Source organism: Cryptomeria japonica, chromosome 8 (assembly GCF_030272615.1).
Source record: "Cryptomeria japonica chromosome 8, Sugi_1.0, whole genome shotgun sequence".
NCBI lineage: Eukaryota > Viridiplantae > Streptophyta > Pinopsida > Cupressales > Cupressaceae > Cryptomeria > Cryptomeria japonica.
Window position 1 is genome coordinate 425,736,834 of NC_081412.1, and position 19,819 is coordinate 425,756,652.

General features: G+C 35.2%; 1 protein-coding gene across 8 annotated transcripts in view; it reads left to right on the forward strand.

Moving 5' to 3' along the window:
- Positions 1–8,290: 8,290 nt before the first annotated feature.
- LOC131075637 (peptidyl-prolyl cis-trans isomerase CYP40) overlaps positions 8,291–19,819 on the forward strand; it is a 77,229-nt gene continuing 65,700 nt past the window's right edge. The window contains exons 1-6 of one of the 8 annotated variants that reach the window (XR_009113242.2): positions 8,525–9,242; positions 10,144–10,644; positions 11,461–11,548; positions 12,031–12,083; positions 12,290–12,345; positions 13,036–13,140. Coding sequence is in view for 4 of the 8 variants with exons in the window: in XM_058012474.2 (XP_057868457.1) it covers positions 9,030–9,242; positions 10,144–10,644; positions 11,461–11,548; positions 12,031–12,083; positions 13,036–13,140 (960 nt within the window). In the remaining 4 variants the exon portion in view is untranslated. Of the gene's footprint in view, positions 8,501–8,524; positions 9,243–10,143; positions 10,645–11,460; positions 11,549–12,002; positions 12,084–12,289; positions 12,346–13,035; positions 13,141–19,819 lie in introns of those variants that run through there. The other 7 variants (XR_009113243.2, XR_009113244.2, XM_058012476.2 and 4 more) reach the window with 7 other exon arrangements.

A 19,819-nucleotide genomic window follows, 5' to 3' on the forward strand; every position in this document is an offset into this window, starting at 1 on the left:
ATATTTAAATCTTTGACATACATATTTAAATCTTAGGACCACATACGACCCCTTAGGACACTATGTGATGAACTAAGGGGTATGTCATTCACACTAGGATTTTATAAGGGGTCATATGTGGTTCTAACCACATATGACCCCTTAGGACACTATATGATCCTAAGGGGAATGTCATATGTACAGTAGGATGTTAAAAGGGGTCATATGTGACCTACTAAGGGGTCATGCATGTGTCAATGCATGCGTGACCCCTTAGGACCACATACAACCCCTTATGACACTATGTGATGAACTAAGGGGTATGTCGTTCACACTAGGATTTTATAAGGGGTCATATGTGGTTCTAACCACATATGACCCCTTAGGACACTATATGATCCTAAGGGGAATGTCATATGTACAATAGGATGTTATAAGGGGTCATATGTGACCTACTAAGGGGTCACGCATGTGTTAATGCATGTGTGACCCCTTAGGACAACATACGACCCCTTAAGACACTATGTGATGGACTAAGGGGTATGTCGTTCACACTAGGATTTTATAAGGGGTCATATGCGGTTCTAAGGGGTCATGCATATGTTATAACACATGCATGACCCCTCAGGACCACATATGACCCCTTAGGACACTATGTGATCCTAAGGGGAATGTCATATGTACAGTAGGATGTTATAAGGGGTCCTATGTGACCTACTAAGGGGTCACACGTGTTAATGCATGCATGACCCCTTAGGACCACATACGACCCCTTAAGACACTATGTGATGGACTAAGGGGTATGTCATTCACACTAGGATTTTATAAAGGGTCATATGTGGTTGTAATGGGTCACACATGTGTTAAGACACTATTTGATGGACTAAGGGGTATGTCGTTCACACTACAATTTTATAAGGGGTCATATGTTGTTCTAAGGGGTCACGCATGTGTTATAACACATGTGTGACCCCTTAGGACCACGTATGACCCCTTAGGACACTAGATGTGATCCTAAAGGGAATGACATACATGTACACTAGTATGTTATATGTGATCCTCTATGACCTCCTAAGGGAACGTATAGTGTCATCAGGGCATATATGGTCTTAAGGGGTCATGTTGTGCGTGTAATAGGATGTGAAAATGGGTCACATTGTAGAGGAAAATTATTTTGCCTAATTTGTTTAAATTTGTTATCTAAATTTTCTAATGTTTATTTAAATTAAAATTTATTAATTTTTCTAATGTTTAATTTATTATATTTACGTTTGCAACATTTTTCTAATTTTCTTTTTTTGCTAATGTTTTTCTAAGTTCTGATTTACTACCTTAGTTTTCTATGTTTTTCATAACAATTTTTTAAAATGTTGAAAAAAATATACATCTATACAATTATGTAATTTTAAAAACAAATTGACACATTTCAGTCAAAACATTAAATTATCAAACATTTTTCTAAAATAATGGAAAACAATAAATTATCAAACATTTTTCTAAAATGTTGAAAAACAATAACTATATACAATTATTTAATTAAAAAATAAATTAACAAACAAATTATTTACAAATTTAATAAAAAAAGACATTATTAAACCAAACAAAGGGTTATTTTGTGCACCTAATATAATAAAGGTCAAAAACTGAAATAGGAAAGATACTAGCTGCTACAGACAAAGCTCGGTGACGTGATGCTGACGACTGGTTCGATCCAACCCCCACCAGACAGAAAAAGACAAATTTGATAATGACCTTTTAACTGTCATTTTCGCTATTTATAAATTAAAAAAAAACCCTAACCGAAAAGGGTTCGAGCGAATGGGGGGTTCGGTCGAACCCATTAAAATACTAATATTAAAGTGGGTTTGCTCAAACCCAAAAGTTACCCGTGGTTCGAGCGAACCCAGGTCCGCAATTGGGTTCGCTCGGACTCCCAGGGGTAGTCCGAGCGAACAGTGCCATTTCGCTCGAACACCGAGAAAATCGAAGTTCCCACTTTCGCCAAATTCCTTCGTTGGCAAAAGTGGGAACCAACTTTGTGAATTCACCCCTTTTCTAGATCTAAAACTGCCTTTGGATGCCTGTTTCTGCACTTGCAATTGAAAAGGGAAGGTTTGGGGTGGCTATATAGGGTTTTGCCTTAGTCAAACCCCCATGTTGGTGATTTCCACCTCCACAAATAGCCAATAATGTACTGAAAATGTGTATGCAAGAACCTTGTGTATATGTAAGATCCTAAGAATGAAAGTAAAAAACCTAGAGCAAACCTCAAGAGTAAACCCTAATTGCTTATAATTGACAAAGTAAATGCTCTAAATCCACAATGCAAAATGATCTAAATCATGAATTTGAATCAAAATTAAGCTTATTCAAAGACATGAAAACAACATGAAATCATACCCAACCCCAAGGGAGAGGTACAAGCCAATCATCAGTCAATGATAAAATGATAAAATGATGCTTGATGAATGTTTGATGAATGAATGTTGAATGTTGTTGAAGGCTTCAAAGATCCACTCTTTCGCTGCAAAGAAGGCTCTAATACTCCAAAACCTTCTCTTAGATTCTTAGAAGAAGTCCCCTTCAAATGAAGAAAGAGAGCTCTTAAGTATGAAATCCTAGATCTTAATTTCATGTTTAGGCCAACCTAGGATTCGAATTTCCCGCTGATATTTCGGGGTTAAGCATTATCATATCATAGGATTGTGCTCCCAAAATTTTGGGAAAAAAGTCGCGGACCATGTGCATTCCCGCCATGGTCTAACCAACTTTTCATTTAATTTTCGAGGCCGTTAGATATGATGATATTAGAGTGCATCCCAAAGATACAACTGATTTTGAGATGTCTTGATATGCGAAATCGGGCCTAAATGGTCAAAATAAGACATAATTAGGGTTTATGATTAAATGATTCATTGGAGGAATACAATGAAAATGGGCACACTTAGGGTAAAGGGCCCAACTTTGTAATGTGTAAAGTGATGAGACATGACCTTATATTTAATTTAATTAATTAATTAAATTCTTAAAGGGGAATGAGAAATGCAAGATGCAAGACACACTAAGGCAGGTGCTAACCTAAGTGTGAAATTGTACCACCCTAGCAAAGGTGTACAATTTACAACACTACAATTATATACTTGAAACTAAACATCACTTGCACACATGCACGAGGATGAGTGGAACTAGAAAAATACATCTAGACTATTCCTACTCTCCTCCCTAACATGGATCACCCAGAAAAACACATCTAGAGTGTGTATCCATGTCCTCTCTCATTATTCTCATGGACCACCTAGAAAAACACATCTAGAGTGTGTATCCATGCTTTTTCCTCCTTCTTCTCATGAGCTCATAGCTTGGCTATTTGTAGTTCATGGATGATGTGTGATTTTCTCTCGTATGTTATCACTTGTGTCCTTGAGATGGCATTTTTCAAGAATGATATTAGTGGTTGAGACAGTTTGATATCAAGGTCTCTTCGGCTAGTTGACTTGATGTCTCAATAGCTTGGATTTATGACATTGTTGCCTAAAGAATATATCCTTGGTGTTGAAAGTGGGTATCCTTGTTTCTAGCTTCCTTAAGACATCAACGTAGGTCTATGTTGACATCTTAAGGGGGGACACCCATATTGCCCTCTTTGTATCACACTGTACCATATCTTTGCATGTCTTAAACGTGGCGTTCAAACTCAAAACCAGAGCAAAAAAACTCATATATGAGATAATTCATGCCTGAAACCAAACACAACAATGATATATGTCTTAGATAGGGTCATCGAAACTAGAGAAAAAAAACTCTTGCACAAGATGACCTTGAAACCAGGCATATATCTATCTTAAATGAGGTTACACATTCTCAAAACTAGAGAAAACAAACTCTTATACGAGATGTTCTCAAAGACAGAAATTTGCCCCTTGGCATTTGCATTTTCATTATATGTCTTAAACAAGTTGAAGCATGCTTGAAACTAGAGAAAACAAACTCTTATACGAGATGCTATATACTTGAAACCAGACATCACTTGCACACACACACGAGGATGAGTGAAACTAACAAAATATAGCTAGATTATTCCTACTCTCCTCCCTAACATGGATCACCCAGAAAAACACATCTAGAGTGTGTATCCACATCCTCTCTCATTCTTCTCATGAATAACCTATAAAAACACATCTAGAGTTTGTATCCATGCTTTCTCCTCCTTCTTATAAGCTCATAGCTTGGCTATTTGTAGTTCATGGATGATGCATGCTTTGCTCTTGTATGTGATCACTTGTGTTCTTGAGATGCATTTTTCAAGAATGATATTAGTGGTTGAGACGGTTTGATATCGAAGTCTCTTCGGCTAGTTGACTTGAGGTCTTATATTTCAGTCTTTAGCTTTTGATTATGTGTCTTTTGTCTTGTTTTGTGTGACCTTGCATGCATTTGAGTAAGTTAAGATTCTAAGATTGGGGGCTTGGTTCTCAAAATTAGCGATGTCGTATATCCCTTGTGATTATGCTCCTAGTTGCTCCTTTCTTCCATATCCTTCATCTCTCTTTCGTCTACTTTACTGTGAGTACTTGCATAGGCTCATACTCTTGTTAAAGTGGGGACCAAATGTAGTGTCATAAATTATCATTGAGCCAATTTACACCTCATGTTTGTGCTCCTACTTTAGCATATCTCCTCCTCATCTCCTATCCAGGTCTGTTCAGTGCCTTAGATCCATTTTTGATGCCTCATACACCTACCAAATGACTCCTTGGAGGTGTGTCATCCTCCCTGTTCCCTAATTTTGGTCCCTGATTGAGGAGGACCAGGGCGGTGGCACCCTGATCTTGGAATAGAGCACCCAATGCCCTGGTCCCCCTCAATGGGGCCCAATTTTCAAGGGAGAGATGTGAGCTATCTCTCCAATGAGAAATGAATTTGGTGGCTCTATATGATCGTTGGAGGTCGGCCTAATTGATAAATTGACCTAGGATCTCATATATAAAGACATTTGATCAACTTAATTTCATAAATCCATTCAAGACTTAGACCTAAAGCATACAAGCATTGAAGTGTTCATCATCAAGCATTTTCAGAGGTCTTTAAGGCTACATATTCTCCATTCAATCATTGTGGAGCAAAATTACATCATTCATATGCAAGCATGTGCATGTGATTAGGGGTTTTTCATGTTCATGCCATTTCATACAACATATGTGATTACATTAAAGAAACAAAGCATCATTATCAGTCATTGTAGATTTGAGGTATATCTTTCCATTATTTATTTCTGTATTTGTAATATTTTATTCAAGGCCAATTCCTAAACTGGGGTTTGACTTAGGCAAACCCCTATTTCCAACCTATTTCCCCTTCTTTCTATGTGTAGGAAGCATGTACGAAGCTGCGATATTTAGAATCGACTTTATTTACAATGACAAAGAGATCCCCCATTGGAGTACGCAAAGTGTGGAGTAAAGCGACCACCATCCCGATCCTGACATTTTAGGAGCTCTTTCTAGGAGTAGGCTTAAATACTCTTATATTTCTCAGATCCGGGTTTATGGCTCAATCTGACAACTGTAGCTCATTATTTTTCGCATTTTTACCTTCATTTCAACACAGTTACCCTAATTTCACCAATTCAATTTAAAAGAGGTTTAATCAATTCCACTCCCTAAAAGAAAATACAATAAGAATTCTTAGCCCTATCCTTGTTGATTTGTGGCTAATTCTATTGGGTTTGTACCTCTTTTAATGTAATGGTCCCCAAGTGAAAATTAGTGTTTTTCATACATCTAATTGTGGCAACTCTAATTTCACCACATTACAATATGTAGTGCATTTACAATTGCAACAACATGGATTTGATGAAATATATTTATAAATACTCAAAAAGAGGTAATGTTCTAAAATTAATTTCTAAAATATAGTAAAAAAAAACTAATTGCATTATTGTACAATAGTAAAAAAATAGGTAGGTTTAAATGTTGTTCTTCTTCTTGTGGTAAAACTTTGGGTGTCTTCACTTGCTTCAAAGACTCTTTTGTATTGATTTTGGGTCTTGCCTTAGCATGTGGAGATTCACATTGAGCCTTTTCATCTAGAAGATATGTTTTGGGCTAACTTGTGGTTTATTGCTTGGTGTATCTACACGTTATCTTGTTGTTGACCTTGGAGGATGTGTGACAGCATGTGAATTGTTTTGAACTACTTAGAAAGAAGTGATATGATGTTTTTAGGTCATATATATCTCCTAGATTGGACCACATTCACTACAATTATGTTTTGGTGGCCGACTTGATAGGACCTATGCTTGTCCCCTATTCTAGCTGACCTAATTGATATTTTCAATGAAGAAGATGGTATCAAATTGATGTTGATGGTGTATATGAGTGTGTGGATCGATATATGTGGTGCACTTACATGATTATATCATTTGCAAAAGTTAGTGATGTGAAGTTGTGATAGAGAAAGTGTGTGGTGCTTGCTGTGAATTTGGCTCCTTGAGATAGAGATTCAAGGACAACCTCATTTATGGAGATTGTCATTAGAGGTTGTGTCGTCAAAGGCCTATTCATTCTTGATTCATATACTCATGTACCTTGCTTGAAGATAGTGTGTCTTCACTGCAAGCTCTGTATCTTGCTCTGAGGCAATGTGTCTCAGCCTACAAGTCATTTGTATCTTGCCCTAGGATAGTACATCTCAGCCTACAAATTCTATAGGGAGCAGTGAGCCTAAAACAAAATTCTAATAATTTCTTATATTGTGAGTTAACTCTCGTTATGGTTTTTCCAAGTAAATATGGTGTTCTCTTGTGCACATTGTTTCATTATTTAATCTTTCATCACTGCTTATAAGTAAAATGTTAAATTGACTATGGATTGTGGAATAAAGTTTAAGTATTTGGTGTCGGCTGATTCACCCCCCTCTTCTCAATCCTAAAGTGTGTTCAACAACTAGTATCTCTTGCGAAATCAAATAAAACTTCCACAAATAAGAACATGCAAATGAAATCAACTATCATATGTAACAACATGCAAAATGTACAAAAGAGTTTGGTATATAAAGGCAAGGATAAGGAAGTGAGAAAGTAGGAGTGAACCTCTTACTACCCCTCTAAGAGTGAAACACATGTAAGACCCCATGGACAAGTGTTGGGACACTTGGTGAATCCAAATGAGGTGAAACAAAAAGTGATATTTCTCCCAAGTGAGCTTAAGGGTATTGTGAATATGACCCTCCTAGATTAGCTAATAGCTAAATAGTTTGATAATAGTTCTTTTCACACTAACATTCTTAACGCTTGCATACCCTATTTGCATGACACTATTTCTCGCAAGGAAAATAATGACAATGATAAGGAGTACATGGAGGCTTATAATGTGAAGTTGGAAGTTTAAGACTTTCTTAAGTACCTTAGTCAAGCTCGAATACTAAGTTAACATTAATATAAAAATAGGTAAGGGGTGACAAGGATGTCGATGTGAGGTGACATTAGATGTTGTTGAGTAGATTGCTAATTATTTGATAAAGATCGGTGCAAAACGATGAATGATTATGTTAGAGAATATAGATGGAGCGTGCTTTGATAACGAATGTTGATTATTGATTGTTAAAGACTGTTGAATGATTCTTGTAAATAGAGAAACACTTTTAATACTTTATCAAATATACTTTTGATCATTTGAGAATTTTAGAGTGTCCTAGAGTGATACCTTTAAATACACAACCCTAATACATAATTCAAACTTTTGACACTCACATTTATGAGTAATGATCAAATCTTATAAATATTGGTCTTAAAAATAATTAATTTGAAATTTGAAAACAAAAAGATACAATCACATCTACAACCTTATCTAAAAAACATAATTACATCTACAATCCAATAAAAATTATATCAAATAATCTAACAAAATATAAATATATTAAAATACTAAATTTAATCTTGAATCAATAAAAATACCAAAACAGTTAATTGTGTGTTAATATGATAGATCAGTGATATTGACCAAAGCAAAAAAGTGCGGGCTATAAATTTTCCACTTCAGATTTGAAAAAACGAAAAAAACAAAAAAACACCTCGGAAGATTTGTCTCCAGCTATGACTATGCTTAAAATATGCCACAGGCCTTTTTCCAACCTAACTCGAAGAAGCTCTGCAATATCCATCCAATTCTTCACAGCTCATAAACATTGTTTTTTATTCATCCTTGCCCAATCCTCAAAGTACAGCGAATCAACATCATCTTATCTCTGGATTGTGAACCTGGATTGTGTCTATTCATCGCCCACTAACAACCACAATTGTGAAAAGTAAGCTTACACTCAAACGCAATAGTAAATATAGTAAGATTTCAATCGCAGTCCACTCAAGCAAGTACCCAATCAAAATCTGTTTGTCCCATGATGGGCAGGCTGAAAATGGTAGATCGGTACAAACATTTCCTTGATAATTGTTTGGTCCTCTCAGAAAAGTCCCAAAACTCCAATTTTGAAAATGAATGCTGGCCAATGGGCATATCCGATAATGGTATGCTGCTTATTTTTCAAATTCAGTCATCCCCACTTACTTTATTTTTATTTGGGTATTTTATGATGTGAACGTTTCATAATCATCTACTTTCTAGAATTAAAAGCCTGAAAGTTCTAAACTTTCACAGACCGTGGAAAGTGTTATAGCATATCAACGTGGCTTAAAAAGTGGTTATGCATGGTGTAGAATGATAAAAGATTCATTCCACATATATAGAACTATTCTACAGCATTCAAACTTCAGTGCATCCTGTTTTTAAGCCAAGAAAGAATCTAACTGAATTTAAATCCAGACATGTGAATATACCAATCAACCAGTGATTCATTGCACATAAGAAGCCAAAACTACCCTGCAAATTTTATACAAAAGGTAACTAATTTTACTGGAAGTAAAAAACCCATATAGTGGACGGCACAAAGATAAAAGGTCAACAGGTGCCCATCAGAAGAGGGAGTCGAAGAAATACAGTAAATTGTGTTTAATAATGAGAACATGATCTTAATCTGAAGCTATAAAAAGGGTTCTCATGGAAACTTTGGCGAGTGAGTTTAACGAGTGCAAACAATACAATTCAAAAATGAGGTGTTATTTGGACATAAGTATTGGAGGAGAACTAGAAGGGAGGATAGTGGTGGAACTGTATTCAGATATTGTGCCAAAGACTGCTGAGAATTTCAGAGCCCTGTGTACCGGAGAAAAGGGAACTGGGCCTCATACTGGTGCTCCTCTGCACTACAAAGTAATTTCATTTTTCAAGACAATCTCTAAGGGGACGGTTATGTTTTTCTTTTTGTATTTGTTTTGGTGTTTATAGTTTTGATCAATAGAATTTTTTAGGATTCTTTTGATTATTTCAACCTGGGTTGCAATTGAATAGGCTAATTAAGCTATCAATCAATTAAAATCAGCCTTGGGATCTGTAGCCAAAGAAGTTTTGGTTAGTTCAAAGCGTGAAAGAATTTTTTATCGAATGTCTATGATTGTTATACCAGATTACATGTAGGGATTGTGGATTCTTTCATTGAAATTTCATAAATACACCTACCTTGAATTTTGGCGGTACCTCACACCCACCAACCTCAATTTTTTGTGGTTAACTTGTTTCCGGATATTAGAAGAGAAATCCGCCCAATTGACATTCTTGTACAGACATCCAAATAACTCATCTTAAGTTGACGTGATTAAAAAATATGGAGAGTTTGACCTGAGAATGAAACATTCTGTAGTATATGGGCTTCATAATTTTTTCCATGCCAATTAGAATACCGAAATTCGATCATGATGAACCCCAGTTTGGTCTTTTGGATCATGATGAACCCCAGTTTGGTGACATCCTCAAGTAGCGGGACTTTGATTGTATGATTATGCATTTTTAAATCAGGACAGGTCCTGTTGGACCTTAGGTTTCTAGCACATAGCCGATCATGCTTAACATTTGCTGGCTAAGATTGGCTCAGTGAGTAACTATTTCATTGTCTGTTGCTTGCCCAAATGCCCCATCTAATGGAGATTCAATGGCTAAGTGGATACTTATTTTTCTTCGACTGTTTTTTTGATATAGTCAATTCTGTTTTTTTGCTTTGAAATGGCATAATCTAACAAGCTGCATGAAATGACTCTTTTTTTTCAAATAATTTCAGGGAGTTCCATTCCATCGTTTGATGAGAGGTTTCATAATACAAGGTGGAGACATTTCTGCTCATGATGGTACAGGAGGTGAGTCAATTTATGGATTGAATTTTGAGGATGAAAATTTTATCTTGAAACATGAGCGCAAAGGGATGCTGTCAATGGCAAATTCTGGACCTAACACCAATGGCTCAAAGTTTATGATCACAACAACACGGACCTCCCATCTAGATGGAAAGCATGTGGTATTTGGAAAAGTAATAAAAGGAAAGGGAGTAATAAGGGCAATTGAGCACATTTCTACTGGTGACAATGATTGTCCCACGGTTGATATCATAATTGCAGACTGTGGAGAGATACCAGAAGGTGAAGATGATGGTGTTGTTAACTTCTTTAAAGATGGAGACATATATCCAGATTGGCCGTGTGATCTGGATGTGAAACATGAAGAGCTATCATGGTGGATATCTGTAGTGGACTCTGCTAAAAGTTTTGGAAATGAGCACTTCAAGGTGATTTAGCAACTTTACATGCTTTTTTTTGCCTTATGTTTTGTAATCTTGCCCCTTAAACCCTGAATTAAGTGTAGCAATTTCTTGAACTTTTTTCCTTTTTATTTGATTGATTTTGGATCTTTTGGAAGAATAGTAGTTCTAGGCTATTAATTTTAGGTGTCAAGTGTAGAATTTTCCAATTTAAGCACTGAAAGTTATCAATCTTTTCATCAGAGTTTTACCCCTTATATTACGGGTCCTAGAATTGCTGCAATGGAAATTAATTCTACTGAAGCTTTGCAATTAATGAAACAGCACTTTATCTGATAACATGTGTTTTTGTGGCGCTGGTGAGTTCCAAGCTGCCCACCAAGATTGAAAATCTTATGCCATGTAGCCAAATGGATGAGGCCAGATGCAAGCCCTGGGTGGATTTTGGCAGAATATGAATCCCTCAGACCTGGCAGCTTGTCAAAGGGAATGATTATAATTTATGTTTCAATACAGTTTTTATCTTGGGTTGATGTTTGAATCCTGATATCTCTATTTTCAGTTTGTATGAATTCATCTCAAGTGCTAAGATTAATACTATTTTGAATGGTATTGATATGAGGCACATCTCTTTGGTTAAAATCTATGCTTTCCAATTGATATTCAATTCCAGCACGAGATTAGTTGTATCTTGCTTGATTTTACCATGCGTGTATGGTATAAAGTACACCAAGCACCCTACAACATTCATGTTTCCAAAGAATAAGTTTGGTTCAATGTATCTTCCTCTTTGTCAATTTGCCAGAATGGCTGAACTTTGATTCTGTTTTTGTAATTTTGCAGAAAGGGGATTACAAGATGGCATTGAGAAAATACAGGAAGGCTCTGCATTATCTTGATATTTGTTGGGAGAAAGAAGAGATTGATGAGGGTATTCTTTACTGCTACTCTGCAGTATTTTCTCTGTTACTTAGTTGCTATGGGTGTAATACAATTGCTTCTAATTCTCCAGTTATATTCTCAAAAGTCAAAACAGCTTTATAGTGGCATGCATATGTCAGTGTTGTATGTGAGATCAATTATCCATTTGATATGTCAGGGCAGTTTCTTTTCATAGTATTTGCTAAGAGATATATTATCTTAGAGAATTTTCATTTTGGTTTTATAGTTGCCTTTTTTATATACAATGTAAAAATGATGCATGTTCGAGTTGCATGACAAGAATATAATTTTTAGTGTATTCTTAGAATATTTTGTTCATTTTACATGCTTGCTATTCTACAGAAAAAACAGGGCAGACTCTTTAAAATATGATTTCCTTTTTTCATCTATAATTAATGAATTTCAATGGTTTGGAACGATATTTAGTTGTAATTCTGTGGCAGGTCTGACAAATTAGTGTTGGGTTGACAGAGACAAGCAAACGGTTAAGGAAGACAAAGTCGCAGATATTGACTAACAGTTCTGTAAGTGTTTCTTGGCGAATTTTGTGGGAAGTATTTTCTTACTATTTAAGTCCTTAGATAGATGGGTACTTATGTTTCTCATAGTTTTTTTTGTTGCAACTTTGTGATTCAATATTTGTAATCTTATCTTGGAGGATCTAATTGGGCTGCTATCATAGTATGATAAGACGCTTGCATTGATAATATGCACGCATTTATAATGTCAGGAATTGCTCTCCAAAGTGGTGCTGAATTCAATTTTAATAATATTCGATCCATACAGGTGTTCCCTTACTTCTAACCTATAAGTTGTCAGCAGCTTTTCATTTTGCTGCCTTTATGTGGCTTAGTAGCCTGATATTCAGTCATTTCTGATATGGGATGATCATTTGCGAACTGATCAAAATTTTAGATATGTCGAAGTGGACAATAAGGTCAGTCTGTTGGACATAAAAACTTATGTAGCGTGTGCATGAAATATTTTGGATCCCATTAAGGATCAATTTAACGCCACAGATGGACCTGACTAAGATTGATAAATTGGTGTGGACACTCATTCAGAGTACTACTAATCAATGCAAGTGGCTTCTGTTTTCTTGGTTTTCTTTTTATCTTTGTCATATCTGGTAATGCTTTTGAAACATACCAAAGGAGAATCCAAGAGAATTAACATTATAAGTTATTGACAGCGCTGAAAAAAATTACCTGGCAGCCTGAGAATTAATGTTCTGATTACTAGAAATAGAGTGGGTTTGTTTTAAGAAGCCCTGAAAATTGGCTCTTTGGCTGCTCTGTGAAGAACTTGGGTCCATTACCTGGACAGTGAAAAAATACACTTTTTGCAATTTAATTGTTTCAACAAGCATCAATGTCATTTCTATTTTAATATTTTATCGCATTATTTGTCAACAAGAAATTTAAGGGTACATGGTAGATTAGTGTAAATTGACTATAGAAGCCTTTGATTTTTTAGGCTTGCAAGTTAAGATTGGGAGATGCCAAGGGAGCTCTATTGGATACCGAGTTTGCAATTCACACTGGCGAGGATAATGTCAAAGCTTTTTTTCGTCAGGGTAAGGTATGTCATTAATAATTTAATAACATAGAATGGTGTCAAGGATGAAGAAACCCATAAAACATTAAAAACCCATGCTAAGGATTTCTGGTTAATTAATTGTTGGTATGTATATGTGTCTACCATGTTGAATATCGCATATGGATGTTATCTACTGAATAATACACATTATGGGTTAGAACAATTTACTTTATCAGTTGTGCTCAATTTTCAGATCACGAGTTCCTTAAATATTGAAGTGGTACTTATTGACTAGATGCCACTGTGTATCTTGTGTTATCTTCTGTATTTATGTGTCAATATATCACTAAAACTAGGTAGACACATTATTATAGTAACACAACTTTATCATGCTTCTGAATTAGAGAAAGTCTAACTGTTAAAAGCTTTTTTAGCAATTTCCTAGTCTAGCTTACATTAGATTTGCATTTACTCTTCTTGCCTTTCCCAGGTAGGGATATTATGTTTAGTACAGATGTTCTTCTTTATAGTTTTAGAGCTTTTTTCTTTTTAAAAAAATTAGAGATTTGGAACAATTTTTATATAGTCATCCTTTGATAACATTATGTTTTATAAAAAGTTACAATTTATTCATTTTCCTCTAATTCTATTAGCAGTATTTTTCAAATTTTATGATAGGTGACTATTTTGATATAACTTTTTCTGATAGATATACCTGAGCAAGTTTTTGTTTTTTGCTGAAAGTGCGTAGGGCCAAGGGCCCCTACACCCAATTTTTTTTGGGAAGATATGAAGACCAAGGAATTGTTAGTTACTAGTCAAACTGGAAAAATAATAAAACAACAAGAATTTAAAACATCAAATTTGAGCATTTGCTTCTTTTTTTCCACGTGGCAATCTTTCTTAAATAGCTCCAAACGAATTTCAAATGCTAGAAAGTTGGCAAAAATAAAAGCTAGTGGATTTCATAATTTATCCATCGGAATCTTTCTTCTTTATCATTCTCCTCTGTTCGATTCAATCATGAAAAGGCACTACTAAGTGCACGTGGGGACAATTCTTATCCACAAACTCTTTCTTCTTTTCAATCCTGAGTTTTTCAGTTTTCAACCAAGAGTGATCTCTTCAACTTTGGTACTATTTTCTGACTTCAAATTTATTTCTATTGAGGGAAAAGAGTGAGTAAAGAGATTTTTGTTCCACTTTTCCGCCACTCAATTGACTGCTATACGATTTTAAATGAATCTGTCACATTGGTTTATGGGACCAGCAATCTCATTTAAGTTGCTTACTAGACATATGAAGACAAGACTCACCTGAAGAATAAGACAACAAATGATTTGTAAGAAAACTTAGAGGTGGACAGTTCAAGGGAAACCACAAAGGTGATCCAGACACCTATATTGGCTAACTAATAGCTAAACACTTCCATCACTGACAAGTTTGACTGCAATTGAATATGCCGATATCAGAATAGCCTGCAGGCAATGTGTTTGACTGTGATCAAAACCATCGCCTACAATAAGAAGATGCAGACAAAACCAAGAACAGAGAAGTGAGCATTATTTGGAGATATTGGGGACATAGGGCTTTGTCAAACTCTTGCAACTGAAAGATAGGCTATAACAATCCTTTGATAACTTATAGAATGGATTGCTTTCATGCTATTGGAATATCATTGTGCATTCCAGAGCAATGTAAGAGATTTGTATGAGTGTTAGCACAATCAGAAGGTTTGAGAGTAGTGTCTTTATGTTGTTATAGGTGTTTGGATGCCAATTCATGTTGTAAGATGTACATGGAGCTCTCAAGAAGACAGTAATCCTTGTGATCAGTTTTAGGAAATAGTGTCACAGGGGGATTTGAGATTCGCTTTCCTGGATTTTTCATGCACATTAGATTTCTCTAGGTCAATCTTATGTTGTGGTTCATCTTCATGCCATTTGTGCTGTCCTTTTACTATTCATTATCTTCCTTAATGTTGTTTTGATAAGACAACTTCTAAGGCTCTTAGGATTTTCATACACAATTCTGAGTTCTAGAACAAGAAGTTTACTAGTCTTTAATTGATTGGAGCACTTAAGATATTTGTTGATAAAGCAAGGAGTGGAATATCCACCCTGATTATGAATCAGATTGGTATCAGAGTTGAGTTTTCTTATTCTATTTAATGTGGTCTTGTGTGGTGTATTAGTAGTTTTCAAATTTACAGTTATATGCCCATCATGAGATCAGAAGCAGAGAAGATTATTTGGTTCCTTTGCAACCAGAGGCAAGAACAAGAAAGTGGTTACAACTTCAAATTTTACAACCACAGTTTACAAACTCTGTGTGTGCTCTATTTTTTTTGCTCTGCGAGTTTTTACAAGTTTAATTCATGAGTTTTTATAGACACAACAAAAACATGGATAAAAATGTCAACGTGGCTAAAATGTTGGTTTAAACACATTTGTCACATGTTTTTGTGGCTAAAAAACCGCGCATTTTCTCTTTTTAGATATCAATTTTTAATTTAGTACATTTTGTAATTGAATTTTGCAAAAAGTATATGTTTTTTTTAAGAAATTTTAATTTTTAGTACTCTCTAAGTTACCAAGTTTTTGTTGAATACTCGCTGAGTTTTTGCCTATTCGAAAATTTTGGGCTTGCCAAGTAGAGTCTGAGTCTGTGAACTATGGTTATAATAACTTGGAAGCATGAGCTTTGAAGTGAGGCAAGACTCAACAAATTGTAAGAGGATGACACTAGCATCTCTTAGACTATGGAAAAGCTTGAAAAAATGGAAAAAATAATAGAAGTGCTCATGGGGAAGCTTATAGTATCCATAGAAATGCCAAAACTAGAAGAGTTCAGGAATCAAGAACCTGAAAATGATTATCCTTCCTCCTCCTAAGCTCCAACTCCTTTCAAAATGGACCTGAGACCAAGATGGATATCTCTTCATATGACTGTGATATTGATCCTGAAAAACTCAACCATTAGCTACCTCAATTAGACATGTATTTCAGTTATACCTTGTTAGTGAGGAACAGTGAATTTCTTTTGCAAGTTTGAAGCCAGGAGGTTATGCTTTAACCTGGTTTAAGAGCTATGCGTATTCCTTGAACATGAGAAAGCTAGTATCAATAAGCAAATGGACTGATTTTAAGGCTTTATTAGGAAATAATTTTACCCTATTTTACTATGAAGAGGATAGATATATTGATTGGCAATACCTAATATAGAAGAAAGGTAAAAGTGTGCAGGAAGGCAATTTAAATGGGTAGAGATGTCATTAGTTGTGATGTAGTTATGAAGCAGATTTGTGGGGTACACAGTCATAAAAAGAGGCTAATATTGATGATCATAATTCATACCTAAGGAAATTGACGAGGGTTGTTCTCAAGCTCATTATCTTGAGTTGGATAAGATAAATTGTTCTTCATTGTCTTCAAGTCAGGCAAAATAACAACAAAAATAAGTTGGAATTTCAAATCCCGATGAAAAGGACAAAGGAAAAGCTAAGCATAATACAACTGCTACTTTTGCAAAGAAGGAAATGAAAATACATTGTGGGCATTGCATCCTTGGAAAAACAAGAAGAGTAAGAAAGCTATGAATTCTCTTCAAGAACAAGAGATACAATGTGATTCAGAGGTGATGAGAGGCTGGTTTACATTTCAGTCCATAAAGAAGTATGTGTGAATAACAATAATGCTTTGGCATGAATGAACTTTAATAAAACTTTTTCATAGCAAAATCAAAATTAGGAAGTCCATGGTTGATGCACTTTTTAATTCTCTCACAAGAAAATCTGATTTGTAAGGAGTTGGTATGGAAGTACACGATCATCCTAATATTGTTGGTATGGGTGAAACAAGGAATTACGAAAAGAGGATGGAAGATATGTTGCAGCAGATCATAGAGTTGTTTGAAGAACCTAACAGGCTGCCCACTATAAGAGCTATAGATCATGAGATTCAGTTGCTACCAAATAGCTCTCTCCTTAACATTAGAGTTTATTGGCAACAAGGTAAAAACACAATTGCAACTTTTGATAGACCAAGGCATAATCCATCCCGATACTTAACCATTTGATTCTTTTATTGTTTCAATACCTAAGAAAGATGGTTCTTCGAGAATTGTGCTGATTATTGTGCATTTAATAAGATAATCATCAAGAATGAGATCCATCTTCCACAAATTGATGTTCTATTTGATCAGCTAAAGCATGATCAATATTTTACTGATTTTGATTTGAATCTCAAGTATCACCATTTGCATTCAAGACAAGGCAATGGCTGTATAAATGGATGGCTCTATTTTTTGGGATATGCAATGTATTGGATGATTTTGCGAGTCTTATGAATGACATGCTTAGACCATTTGTGGAACCTTGCATTTTTCTTCACTATGATGAATTTCTAATTTTTATCAAGAATTTTGATGAGCATCTAAACCATGACGTGAAACAAGTTCTACAGGGTTTAAAGGAGAACAATTTTCTCTTGAATGAGAACAAGTATGAGTTTGCATAACAATCACATGTCTACTCGGAGCGTGTGGTTAGAGATGAGGAAATTTTCATTATCTAACAAAGGTGGAGGCCATTTTGAATTGATCCAAGACTTCCATTCTAACCAAAACAGTTTTTTGGGTGCATTTAGTATTTAAGGAAGTTCATTCTATATTTCTCAAGTGTAGAAGTACCTTTTATGCTATCATATCAGTTAGTAAGCCCTTTAATCAGAATGTCAAACAGAAAACATCATTTGATGAGTTTAAGAAGAGTATTAGCCATGCATCAGTCTTAGTTTTGTCTAATCTGCAGCAGCCTTTTGAGCTAGAAACTGATTTAAGTGACTATGTCATGGGGGATGCCCTACTTCAAGGAGGTATGCTTGTGCATTATCATTCAAAACTCTTTCATGATTTGGTTTTGAACTATTGCACCTATGATGAGGAGCTTTAGATTCTTGTTCAAGTAGTTAACAAGTGGAGGCATCATTTGATAGCTAAGGAAACTATTTTCTTATGGATGATTAGCCACTCCAATATTTGCAAGCTTAAATTAAATTGCAACAAACTAGGTATAATTAAATTGGTTTCATGCAATCTTTCAATTTGGTGATCTTAGATCTAGGATAAAAGATGCATTTGAGGTGCCATTGTCTTTAGAAGATTAATCATGGAAGGATACTTTTTGTAAAGTGTATCCATAAGGGCTAGGTTGGTTTTGAGTGCGAGTAATAGTTTTAGATGTAATAATTTGAGAAGTAGAGATAGCAGAAATCATAATTTAGAAGTTGGGGATGGTTCTAGTATAGTTGATTATTCTTTTCTTCACTTTTATCTTAGGTATCTCTTGCTCTATTTGGTGAATTCTTTGTTCATATAAGTCAAGGTTGGCATCATAGTCAATATTGAGATCTTTAAGGTCAATGTTTTGACTCCTAATAACTTTAGGAAGCAATATTTTCTTAGTCATGATCATGTTTTTAGGATATTGTTGGCTCAAAGCTGAATGTTGGATGGTGGTCTTTGGTTCTGAACTAAATAATCCAGCCTCATATTGGTTGACTTTTCTGTTGACCAATATTTAGAATTATCCAAGTTCCTAAGGAGTATGTATGACTAAATAAGGAAGTTTATGAGGACAGATAGTTTTGGAATGCTCAAGAAGATGATTTGACCGATTTTCTCGTGAGACATTCCAACTCTTGAAGGATGTATCCTCTTTAGGATGGTTTTGGTTTTGCTCTACAATGAGGTCTTCATAAATGGAAAGGCAAGAGAGGTCAATTAGGATTGATTTGTTTACCAAGAAGAATGGCTTGGGAATCAAGGCAATAAAATCATAAAGATTTGTGTTTATGTTAGGTTACCACATAATTATGCAAATAAAATTTATAAGTCAAAAGAACACAATTTTTCAAAGGACAAGCTCAAAAAGATCAAGACTCAAGGGATTGTTTGGCATTACCTTTTATCAAATTCTTCTTGATCTTGGTACTTATTGGCAGTTTGAAGTTGTTCATTGAGGATTTGAAATTGTTGATGAGGAGATAGGGAAAGGGAAAATTAGTTGCTAGATCAACTTCTAAATATTTTTTCACACTATCTTGGATATATTTGTATTGGCAAGCTCATGTTCTAAAGGGAATTGACCAGCTTTGAGGGGGTTTTCTTTCCCAAGAATAGCTATAAAATGATTGGAAATGGATAAATTGGTAAGTATAAATCTCGGAAAATCTTACCAAAGACCATGTTGGAAGGTGAAAAGGATGGGATTAGTGTTCATTAGTCTAAACATGCAAACTAGGAATGATTTCCAATCCTATCATTCATTGGAGAATAATCAAATAGGCCCAATTTTAGTTCCTTAGAAGAGTTGGGCATTGTGGTTGATTGTTCGCCTTCTGAGTTGATATGATTGGATATGATGAAGACAAGAAATGATGTAAGAACTAGGTAAAGTGCTAGGGAATTGACAAGAATCAACATAAACAGAAAGATATAGAACTGGAGATCAAAATGTAAGTTGAGATCTGGAAATGAGATACAAAAAGGAACTTGTCATTGAAATCTGGGCCTAAAAGTGCTGATTTGAGTGAGGCACCCTAGACCTGAAGGTGTCTTTGTCAACTTTAATGTTCAAATTCTAAATCATGGTGCTCTATAGATCATTCTGCCGAAATCTCAGCAAAAACGTGTCGGTCTATGGAGCGACTCTCCATTGACC